This window comes from Gymnoscopelus braueri (genome assembly GCF_963280865.1).
Source record: "Gymnoscopelus braueri genome assembly, chromosome: 16".
NCBI lineage: Eukaryota > Metazoa > Chordata > Actinopteri > Myctophiformes > Myctophidae > Gymnoscopelus > Gymnoscopelus braueri.
The window spans coordinates 25,173,970-25,186,656 of NC_137616.1; the positions used below are offsets into that span (position 1 = coordinate 25,173,970).

General features: G+C 43.9%; 2 protein-coding genes across 3 annotated transcripts in view; one reads left to right on the forward strand and one right to left on the reverse strand.

The window, feature by feature from the left end:
* Nucleotides 1–12,687, reverse strand: part of prep (prolyl endopeptidase) — a 189,575-nt gene that overhangs the window by 60,279 nt on the left and 116,609 nt on the right. The gene's annotated exons all lie outside the window — the stretch shown is intronic.
* LOC308103488 (glutamate receptor ionotropic, kainate 2-like) overlaps nt 1–12,687 on the forward strand; it is an 87,272-nt gene that overhangs the window by 46,945 nt on the left and 27,640 nt on the right. For both annotated transcript variants that reach the window (XM_080453465.1, XM_080453466.1), the window contains exon 7: nt 12,519–12,662. In XM_080453465.1, coding sequence (XP_080309591.1) covers nt 12,519–12,662 — 144 coding nt within the window. The remainder of the gene's footprint in view (nt 1–12,518; nt 12,663–12,687) is intronic.

Consider the following 12,687-nt stretch of genomic DNA (forward strand, 5'->3'; position numbering starts at 1 on the left):
ATTTTATACTTTGGCTATTCAAAAATAGCTATTGACAGATTTTGGCTGAAAATAATTGTAAAATGGGCCATTCTGAATACAGAGTACTTTAGTGCTTGGTACTATGAATGTATTTTGGTTGCCAATACCTTTGTGCTTTTACTCGAGATAATTTCTGGGACTTTTACATGTAACATGAGCTACATTGTGGTATTGCTACTTTTACTTAAGTAAAAGGAAAAAGCAGAGTGTTTTTTCTAGCACTGTTGGCAAGCAGAGGAGTGGAGGCCTGTGCAGTGGGCATCTGCTGCTGCCCCCTTTGGCTTCTCCCAGCTGGGGGCTGGTTAAACATGGGGGGGAGGGAGGCCATCGCGTTAACTGGCCGCTTAATCAGACACAGACTGGGCAGCGTGGTGCTAATTGGGGCAGGCTGGGAAAGAGCGCCACTGCTGCCAGTAACATGCTGTCCCTTGAACGGTCTGAAGGGACAGTCCCCCTTGCACATGCGTATAAGCTCTCTAATAGGAGAGGTCGCCGGTGGCCGGATGGGCCTCAAGTTCAGTGGTGGAACGTAACTAAATTTGCTGTTTTGGGGAAAGGTTTGACACATTTTTAAACATTTGAGCACTTTGGTACTGGACGTATATTTTGATGTCAATACATTTCAACTTTTTGTACTTTTACTTGTAGCAGGGTATTTTTATATTGTGGTAACGTAAGTAAAAGTATTTCTTCCACCACTGCTCCGGTTCTAGCCTGGTTCCAGACGAACCTGCCTTTGCAAAATTGCATCGCACTTTAGCCCTTGGCAGATTAGGTCTGGCCCCCCTCAATAGAGATTTCATTTCTCTCCCTCCGAAGTCGTGAGGGACCAATCAGGGCCCAGTATCCAAATGTGGGCAGGCTTATCACCTTATTTGGAGCATTGACGTACAATGCAGGAGACTCATTTTCAGTTTTTCACAACAAAGATGGACGCCGCCATAGCATCGGTAGTAAAGACGTTAGAAAATATTTATTTTCTAAAAGACGAACAAAAAATTGCCCTTAAAGCTTTTGTTGGAAAGAAAGATGTGTTAAGAATGGTTTCATCTGGTTACCAGACTAAATACGAGTGGAGCTAGCTTTCGTTGTTTACTATTTCAGCACCGGCGCTTGTGTGTGACGTAGCAGGAAGAACTGCTCTGATTGGTTTTAGGTCTAACCAATAGAGTCCGTTTGGATCTTTTTGTAACCGCCCCTTGGGAAAAAAATCTATCGTTGATAGGGACCAGACTAATATCCACGCAGGTGTCGTGTGATATTGTCTGGCCACGCGAGGCTACTCCGGTTCACCTGCTCTGATACCCTCCCGCGATTATCGTATTTGCCTCAGTGGCATTTTGTGTGCTGTGCAGAAAAACAGGGTGTCCTGAAAGTCTCCGAATCAAAGGGAGCTCCAGGTGTGTAAGCAGGTGAATTGGGCTGGCACACGTGTGTTTAGTCTTTCTGTGGGCTGGAATCAGCTGTTGGTTCTATTTTTAATGCCCCCCTAGTAACTTGCCCCCTCCCCTCCTCAGCATTTCATGAACACATCATTTGTTGTAGTTTTTGTGTCTGTCTGTCTAGCATTTCAGTGTGGCGTTTTATCTCTTTTTATCGACCTTACTAAGCTTTAATCCACAATAATAGTCTGTAAGTCCGGCACCAGCAGAACATCGGTTACCCAGGGGTCCTTGCACAACGAGCCGGTTTTCACTTATTTTCCGTGGTATGACATGAGACAACTTGTTTTAGGAATAAAATAAACCAGCGTGCAACTCAAACGCATTGTGAGGAAAAAGGATTAACCTCCGATGCAGCAGAGAAATGAGTAACAAACTGCAGAGACGCATTCAGTACTGACCCTCAGTTCAGTAAAACACTGTAAAGATGGAAGATGGAAATAAAGCAGCATGGGGGAGGGGGCGAAGAGAGAGACAAAGAAACAACAAATGTGATGAAAGACTAGAACTAGTGTGTGTGTGTGTGTGTGTGTGTGTGTGTGTGTGTGTGTGTGTGCGCGTGCATAGGGGGGTGTAGACAAAAAGGAGGATAAGACGGGGACAGAGAGAGCAAGAGGAGCATGGCAAGGGTATGGAGACCGATAAAGAGAGACTGCTGCTGGCACGCCATTGAGTTCCTGTCACCCGAGGGCTGCTGCTTCCCACCAAAACATTCTGACATAGCCAATTCGACCGATCTCCCGCCTCGCTCTGTTTTATCTGCAAAGACGCCTGGAACAGCTGTAGCATCCCACATAAATCACACTTGATTTCAGTGTTTTCGCTCCGAACCCCCCCCCCCCCCCCCCCCCCCCCCAACGACCCCTCCTCCCCCCTTTAGTCGCGTTTTATCGGTTTCTCACACAGCAGTGCCACGAAAGCGCTGGAAGTTCTCTAGGTGCTGAGTCATTCCGCCTGCATGTAATCTCACAAACCCCTTTCAAAATGTAATGTGATTGTCAAAATATATGACTATGTTTGTCATTGAATTTATAGGCTATTTAAATTGTTTACTCGGCCGTCTTATCTGGTGTATAAGTGACCCGGTGCAGAAAATAGATGGTCATCCTGCAGCAGCTGCACGCTTTACAGCAGAGTAAACTAAACTGTGTTAAAGTACAGTTTGTCAAAATGAATTAAACCAGCAATTCTCAACCTGTGGGCGGGCCATGAGGATATTGAAAGTGGGCCCCCAAATAATTGGCAAAATACTAAGATTGTATTGATAATATAACGTATTCAGTGGTGTGTTCTAGTTTTTTTTCCGGAGGGATACGATAATCATTCCCTGCACGACATGCCGTGTCTCCATGCATGTCGTGAGAGATACCCTAGTGCGTTTTCAATGGATGAAATGGTTAGTAGAGGGTTACGCTTGGGTACGAAGATTTTCTGCAGGTCACACTACGTATATGGCGTAACACGGTAGAACACACCACTGAACGGATCATGTATATTTAAGTATACTATGTTAGTTCCCTTGATCCAAGCCGGAACACAATCGATTGATTGATCATTAAAATAAACATGCTCTGAAAATGCACGCGGCCCACCCGTCTGACCACATAACACGGCAGAACCACTGGTCTATCATTCACCGAAACATCAGAACCGAAATTGACATGTAAATGGCAAAATAATACATAACCGTCAAGTCAGGTTATTTCTTCTTGTCCATTATATCACAGGGGAAACTCACTAACGTCGTAAAATCATGTCAGCTGAACATGCTGGATTTAATACAATCATTCAGTAATGTTAAATGATGAATCCATTGCTGCTTCAAGTCACATTTTAAATCATTTGGCATTCTTCGAGTTCTGTGAAAAAAGGCATCAAACAAAGATGTCCAGGAAGTGTTGCTTAAACAATGGAGATTTCTTTTTAGGGGGCTTTTTTTGAACAATATTTTATTACTAATTAAGGCGCTATGCTAGTTCCCGATTCCCTGTGTAGTATTCTAGTCCCTTGTCACCGCTATGCCTCCTACAGTTGGTTCTAGGAGAGCACAGACAATCATTTGTCTTCTCCGATACTCGTCACTTCAAAAGCAGTGTCGGTGTCAGGCGGCTCTTCTTTTCACCTGACAGTGAGGAGTTTCACCGGGAGGATGTAATGCATGCAGCGTTACCGTACACGCTGTTCTTCCACACCCAACTGAACAGACCAACCTGTAGGAGTCATTAGTTCAGCAACAATTGGTCAATTGTGTTCATTGGAACACTCGGCCAAGCCGGATGAACTATACGGATGATTCACATCCCTAGTTCCGTGATGGTGGGCAGGAGCTTTACTCCTGCACCACTCAAGCGTCTCTGCGGATAAAGTTACGAACTTCGTCTTAAAGTGTGAAAGTTTGGGTGAATTAAATTACAGTTTAGGCTATATCTCTCTGAGTTATATAGTGAGCATTGTAATGGAACTGCATCCTCCATCTTCCTCCCCGTTGTCACATCAGCCAGTTACTGTGATCTGTTCCTTTCTCCACACTCAAAAGAGCAATTCTTCTCACCTTCAGTTCAATGGGCCACATATTCACACGCAAGGAGTTATGGGACAGGGCTCTGGCTAGACATTACTCAAGACAAAGCGACTTTTGTTGCATTTGATTACTTCTATTCTTGTTCTAAAAACAATAGGGAGTGCGCCTGCAAATGTTTTAATATTTCAGACTGATTAAGCACATGAGCTCTAGCATCCCTATTCAGGGCATGTCAAAATACTGCAGGCGAACATTCATTCATTCAAGAGATTGGTGTTGAGGGACAACATTGTGTTTGAGTGGTTGAGAAACATGGAAGGATTGTTGTTCATATAATATATATACTGTGTGTATATATATATATATATTTTACAATTGTAAGATTCATTAATGTAGGTGGAGTAAATCCACCATTATTCATTTGTGTAAAATATTAACTAATATGAAACAGAAAAAGCTGTACTTCCAAAACTCAATCAATCTAAGCAATTGATACCTCATTTTGTAGCTCTGATGATCGCCCCCTTCAGTAATTACTGCATTTGCTCTTAAAGGACGACTTCACCGCTTTTCAACCTATCTTCATATAATTGGTCCTCACTCATGATAAAATGGTACAATTTTTTCTACTCGGTCTGTGTCTCAGAGGAGGGCTGTGGACAGTTCAGAGTCCCGTCTACCAGTGACATGAGGAATCCAAGCTAATAGAAACTGCAGGCTTTCTATTCCTGGAAAGTTGCAATACAATAAAAGAAGCCATTGTTCTCGTGTTAATAAAAATCTAAAACAAAATTGAAATGTTGTTGGGAAAAAAAATCATGCCTAACGATGATGTCACTGGTAGACAGGTTTCTGGACTGTCCACAGCCCTGAGACACAGACCAAGTAGAAAAAAATTGTACCATTAGTGAGGACCAATTATATGAAGATAGGTTGAAAAGTGGTGAAGTCGTCCTTTAAGTAAGAGAATAATCTAGAAGTGATTCTCAACCTGTGGGCTGTGAAGATATTGCAAGTGGCCCCCCAAATAATTGGCAAAACACTTAGATTTAATGATAATTTAACATTAATATATGTATATTAAAAAAGTCAAACAAAAAATGTCAAGGTATTTTTTCTTTAAAGCCTTGAAATGGTACTGCTAACTTAAATTATAATATTTTAGTTCCGTTGATCAAGCCGGAAACACAATTGATTGAGTGATCATAACATGCTCTGAAAATGCATCTGACCACTTAACACGGCAGCCGAAAGGCTGACGCCTTAATTAGTCACATGGGTGGACCGCAAACACTTTCGAGATGTTCAAGTGGACCTGATCCAGAAAAGGTGGAGAATAACCCATTTAATTTTAAAGTGTTGAGCAACTGCATCTGGAATAAAGAAAATAAACGCTAAAAGATAAATGGTTTTGTAATGTAAGAACGCTCCGATGGCAGTTTCTAAAAAAGCATTCTGGAGATACGTCTTCATCCGACAGAAGTGCATCGTGATGCAACCGTCCGGGCGACATATGGAATATGTGCGCATAGAAGAAGTCATTAGCTCGTTCTTCCATGAATGTGTCAGCTCTTGTGACTCTCTCTCCGTTCTGAATACGACTTCTAGCTGCAAGATAAGAATGAGCTTCTCGCTCTCTCTCTCGCGCTTACACGTTGTGGTGCCGCTCTATAGCGATGGTGATGTCAATAGTAGTTGTGTGTGTGTGTGTGTGTGTGTGTGTGTGGGGGGGTGTGTGTGTGACTGTGTGTGTGTGTGTGTGTGTGTGTGTGCTTTATCTGTGCAGTATGTTTATGTATGTATACAATGTGCTCTCTGCCTGAGAAGGAAAGCCTGGTGATTTGGGGTGAATAACTTGCCAGCACTGATCTCGTTAGGCCTAATCAGATGTATGGTGATATGTATGAACACGTACTGTACATGCACTGTAGCACTGGAGTGCTCTCCCTTCTGTGGGAGGGGAATACAGTATGATAGGTGTGTGTGTGTGTGTGTGTGTGTGTGTGTGTGTGTGTGTGTGTGTGCGCGTGTGTGCGCGTGCACGTGTGTGTGTGTGTGTGTGTGTGTGTGTGTGTGTGTGTATGTGTGTGTGTGTGCTTCATGTGGTGTTGTTGTTGTTTTTTTACTGTAAGTGTGTGTGTGTGCATGTGTCAAGCATGGGTGATGATGGTATATGTGTGTGTGCACAAGCGGTGATGTGTATGTTCGAGAGTGTGTGTGCGTCTGTGTGTGTTTGGGGACATAGAAGAGTGGAGGCATGTCGTCTTTCAGCTCGCCACATTATCAGAGGAATTATGGAATTATGCACAGGTGGAGCCGGTGAGAATACTGATGCGGCGAGAGTGTATTTGTATAAACACGCACGCGCAGTCGCGCACACACACTCTCTCACACACACACACACACACATACACACACACACACACACACACACACACACACACGCACATGTGCACGCGCATACACACAGACTTGGCAAGCACCTCAGTGGGCTTTGCGGCAAATGAGGCAAGCATCTGGGAAGTGCGCCTTGTCACTGTGTGTGTGTGTGTGTGTGTGTGTGTGTGTATGTACACATGCACGTATGGCACACATGGACATGCTCCTAGGCAGACACACACGCGCACTGTGTGCGTGTGCCTGCCTATGTGTGCATGTCCATGTGTGCGTTTCCCCCCTGATGTGCTAGTGAGGGAGAAAAGCTAGAGGAAAAAAGACATGGAGATGTGTAAAAAGAGGATTTCAGGCGCCGTGGAAAAGTGAGTCATTGCATTTTAGTTACCGCTATCTGTGCTCGTATTGTCACTGAGGCATAAAGAGGAGCGGAGTGGTCCTGTGATATTACACGCTTCCTCAGACAGTAGTACAGAAATGCATTTGATGTAGGCAGAGAGAGAGAGAGAGAGAGAGAGAGAGAGAGAGAGAGAGAAGAGAGAGAGACATGCAAACTGACAGCAACAAAAAACAGTGGAAGAGAGCAGAGAGAAGGAAAGGGAGGGAGAGAGAGAGAGAGAGTGATGGAGAACAGTGGTTCGGGGCGTCGTGTTTGAAAGCCTCCCTCTCTGTGTCTACATGTCTCTGGGTTTCAGGATCAGTTTCACTTAAAGCGTTTAAGATGCCCCAAAGGAGCAGCGGCTGTCTCTGTACTAACTATCAACATGGCTCCCGGATTTTTTTCAGTGTTTGTTGCCAAGTCTGCTTATTATAAGCGACTTTGGGCTTGTTTTTCCGTTAAGTCCTTGTGGTGGTTGGTTGCAGGGGGGGGGGGGGGCTTGTTTCTAAAGTGTAGTTGCTTATTTGGTCTTGCTTCCTAATGTTGTTTAAAGTAAACCAGTCGTTCTCAAACATGTTCATGTCAAGGATCCCCAAATTAAAATGTATTCGCCCGTGGACCCCCATCTGAACATATTTGTGCCAGGGGCCCCCATATACAGTACAAGATTTGTGTATTTAAAATGATTAAAAAATATTCAAAATTGTTAAAAAGAAAATCAAGATAGTCGTGTTTGTGTGTGTGTGTGCTCCATGTGTCGCTTCTTTTGGGCTTGTTTTCGTAAACCTTCTTGCGAAATCTGGCAACACTGATAGTTTTTTTAGTTTTTTCCCTTTTGGAATGGAATGCACTCTGCCAGAGCTGTGAGACATCATCTGTGTCTTCTGCTCCCCTTTATCTCTGCCTCTCCTCCTTCATACACACATTCTTCTTTGTCTCCGTCACAGAGGGATTTTCAGCAGTGCTACTCCTCCTGTTCTAAAAGGGAGGCAGAACCAGATCCGCGCCATGCAAATTGGCTTGAGCCGGATGGCGTCTCCTCTAATATATCCTGGCAATCAAAAGTCAGCAGATGGGTCTGGTAATAGATGGATATGAATCATTCAAACAATGAGGCTCATGGGACTTTGTGAGATTGAGGTAATTTGGTCTCATCATGCAGAAGATACATGCATAGTATGGGGATAAAAGTTAAGGTTAAATGAATATAACTGTTGCTGTCAGTCGGTCAGGTGGAAACCTTGTATTTACAAAACTGTTACTTTTCAGGAAATGGAAACAGAACCTGTGATCCAATGGATCCAGTGTAACCCTAACCCTTGTTAATACTTGTCATATACCGTATATCAATATTGATAAAGCCTACAGACAGACTTAACCACTTTCAACCTGGCGTCTATTTTGGGTCATTACTAAGTTATTATTAAGTGAACATTTTCAATATTTGTTTTGCTTGTAGATGGACTCTTTCCGCTTTATTTATTTATTTAATTATATATCAATGTATCAAAATGGAAACATGTTTCATAATCGACTAAATTGAATAAATAAAATAGCGAAAATAGACAATCTACAAGCTCACAGTGCATCGCATCGAGTTATGTGAGCTTGTAGATCTGTAATTTTCACTATTTTGTGTTTTAATAATGACCATTGCCTCATTTACGGTTACCGTGGCAACATTTTTTAAATAATTGTGATATTGATTTGAAGGCATACGTCAACGTCACATAGCCGTACACTACACACGCACATAATGCACACATGCACACACACATGCACAGTCACACACCCTATACTTGGCAGAGTACCTCAGGGTTCTCTATCTATACTATGTTAGCCTCATAGCATAATTGCCTACAGTAAGTCATATTTTTAAGGTTTTCAGGAAAGAAGAAACCAAAAATCACTTTCTGACTAAGTCATCTAGGTGACTTAGGCAATTATGAGTAAAAAAACTCATTTTGCTTTTGCTGTTTATCTGCCTTATTTATATCTGCTTAACTCTACTCTTCTAACACTGCTGCTTCACCCTGCCTTATTGCCAATGTTCTCAGCCTATCAGAATGCTTGTTGCATTCAAAAACCATCTCTGCCTAAGTCAAAAAGTTGGCTTAAAAGCACTTTCTGCTTAAGTCATTTTGGAATGTAACAAGCATTCTGATTGGCTGAGGACATAGGCAATAAGGCACAATGAAGCAGCAGTGTTAGGAGAGTAGAGTTAGGCAAAAATGGCAATTATGCTATGAGGCTAAACAACTAGTGACTTTTCTGTTTGCTCTCTGCATTCAATATCTTTGTTGACAATAGCCGATTGCGTTGTGAGCTTGTCGATTGGCTATTTTCTGCGAAGGTTTTCCCCACAATATGGATGCTGGGGTCTAAGTGGTTAACCAATTTGTCATTCTATTATTACTAAGACTGGAACGGGACTGAGTAAGGTAGAATATTATAAGATTAAGTATAAGGTGAAGCAGAAAAAAAGAAAATGAGATGCTTATGCAGCATCCCCAGGCCTGACACAGCAGTAAAGTCAGCCCTCAATCACAGATTGTGCTGAAACGCCCCGACTGGACTGGATTTTGATGTAAGTAGAGAGGAGAATTGGGAGGTCATATCGATGTGATTCAGGAGGAGAATGAAGGGCGGATTTGGACGGGGGGGACTGAGGCAGAGAGGTGTGTAGCCGCCTGGTGATATGGCCGAATGGGTATAGCGCAGTGATTGGGTGATTCATTGATTAAATGTGACAAACCTCACCACCGGGAGGAGGAAAGAGGTCTGGGGATGTGTATGTGTACCAAATGGGATTAGTAGAATATGAGAATCTCTCCTCTACTTTTGCTGTGAACACACTCACACACACACACACACACACACACACACACACACACACACACACACACACACACACACACACACACACACACACACACACACACACACACACACACGCTGTACCTCGCACAGCCGCACATGCACTTTCACATTCACTCACACACAAACACACACATAGACCACACGTTGTGCATGCATACACACACAGACAGACACATGCACAGCTTTCCCCAGGAGATGTGAAATGAAAGGGAGCTGTGGGAATTAAAAAGCAAGTGAGGGGTGGATGGAGAGATGGGGGGGAAGAGGATCTCCCATCCTTTGATCTTCTTCTGCCTCTCTGACAGCAGAGGTCTCCAACCCTAAAAGCTCCAGGGACTGGTGGAGTGACGAAATGACAGTCAATATCCCCACATACACACATACAAACACACACACAAATGCTTCTCCATCTCTCTCTCTCTCTCTCTCTCTCTCTCTCTCTCTCTCTCTCTCTCTCTCTCTCTCTCTCTCTCTCTCTCTCTCTCTCTCTCTCTCTCTCTCTCTCTCTCTCTCTCTCTCTCTCACACCTCTCCACCTCAATGGGTGAATTTCCTTATTCGCACCGTGAATACAAATGTTGTCTATATATCTTCGGCTGAATGAATAAAATACAAATAAAATATTAAAAAAACATAATATAAGAAAAAATGCTCTCTCTCACTCTCCGTGTCTGTATCTCTGTCTCAAGCTCCTTCCATAGCCTTCGATATATTCATTCAACCAACCCCCAGATACCACCCTAACCCCCCGGCCTCTGGCCCGCAGCGAAACTCGGGTGAATAACTAGCATGTTCTACCATGAGTATGGAGATATAGCGGAGGGGAGCATGAGGAGGAGAGGAGCGGAGTTCTCCGTGCAGTTGGATCCCGCTGTGTGCATGACCCCTGACCCTGCCCTCCCATGATGCACTTGTGCTCTCATGCGCTCCGACAGGCAGCATGTACACAGATTCCCCTATAGCTCCAGCTGTACTGCGTTTCCCCCATTTCTCCTCACCGGTTTTGTCGTCCAGCAGTTGTCAAATAAGATCACGGCGCCCTTCTGTGGGCCCGCGGTGAGGAGAGAGAGGATTTGAACTTGTTAATGTGCTGCTATACCCGGGGGGGAGCATGAGCCGTGTTGTGGTGCTGTGCGAAAAAATAGCCACGGCGGAGTACAGAGACGGCAACATTTTCGTGTGACAAAATCTCACAGTGAGCACTTGTCTCCTTAATCCACTAGGACCGGGAAAGCATCTGTGTCATTTTTTTTATATCTTTGGCTATTCAAAAATAGCAGATATACAAGCTCATAGCGTGGCACCGAGTGCCCCATGGAACAAAATATTTTCAGATGGGGGTCCGCGGCCAAATACATATAATTTTGGGTGATCCTTGACATGGAAAAGTTGGAGCACCACTGATACAGTATACAGCAACATTATTATTAACAGTATAACAGTATTCAAAAAAACTGTTAGGATTTAGAAGATATTTGTAGAATCCCCAGAAGCAAAGATTTGAGTTACAAATGTTTCGCTCTCTTCAAAGATTTGCACACATTTTCAAATATAGCAGATCTGCAAGCTCGTATATGAGCTTGTATATCTGCTATTTTTGAATAGCCAAAGAAATCTAAAAAATGACACAGATGCGTTGCAGCGTTCCCGGATTGAATGGATTAATGAGCTGTTCCTGCGATCATAATGTATACAGTATGCGCCTCTCAAAGCCAGTTAGCTGTTGCTTCAGCTCTATGTGTTGAGCACTTAGCATGTTCCTCCAAGTCAGTCTGGCAGCAGAGGTGTCAGCGACGGCATTCCATCTGCAGCGGTGCCCGCTCTGCCCTCTCACTCTCTCTCTCTCTCTCTCTCTCTCCAGGGAGTGGGCACGCCCATCAGGAACCATTAGTCTCCACGGTGACAGGCCAGCCATCCACAGAGGCCATGCCTGGAAGAGGCTTCTGATTGGCTCAGAAAGTGGCCAGGCCTTTTTGCTAATAGGCTAAAGACACTGATCCGTTTGTGCTGGGAATCTATGGCTGGCATTAGAACAGTGATGATTCCCAACCTGTGGGCCGGGGCCCACTGGTGGGCCGCAAGGGTACTGCAAGTGGGCCCCCAAATAATTGGCAAAACACGGCAAAAATGAAAATATAACTAAATATTCAAAAAGAAAAAACAAACGAAAAAAAACAGAATAGTATTTTTCCTTTAAAACCTTGAAAGACATGTTTTCATAGTGATACCAATAAATAAGAACTTAATGAACAGGTCAGATGGGTGCGCCGTGAATGCTTTCCAAGTGAGCCCTGATCCATAAAAGGGAGTAAGAGAGTAAAAGAGTACCTCTGCATTAGATATTCTTGCTTCTGGCCCGAGTCTTCAAAGGGCAGAAGAGCGATCAGTGATCCAGCGCTGGGGTTCCATTGGTGTTAGTCAAGATGCGCTGAGCGTTTAGCCTACAGTGGTTCCTGGTTGGAGCAGAAATTGATTGTTGAATTACCCTCTGACTTCAGTGTTGGTGATGTCATAGGTTATGTTTGATTGGGGTTTGTGGCGTACATCAGACGGCTCAACTATTGATGTTTCTCCCACGTACACACAAAGCAGATTTATCCCACACATAAATCAAATGTATGCAACTCTAGGAAATGCTCTATATATATATGTGTGTGTGTGTGTGTGTGTGTGTGTGTGTAATATATATATGTATATAAATGGACACAAGCAAGGAGCAGGTTGATCAATACAAAGACAGATGGGTGGATGAACAGACAGAGAGAGAGAAAGCTATACACACAATGTAAACACCCTAATAACAACCATCTCCCATTCTTTTCTCCTCCTCCGCTCCGTCCCTGTGCTCCTTGTGCTGTGTGCGTGTGTGTGTGCGTGTGCAGACGGACGCGGCCCTGATGTACGATGCGGTGCACGTGGTGGCCGTGGCGGTGCAACAGGCCCAGCAGATCACCGTCAGCTCGCTGCAGTGCAATCGCCATAAGCCCTGGCGCTTCGGAACCCGTTTCATCAACCTCATCAAAGAGGTACGTAGGGCTGTCATCATCATCA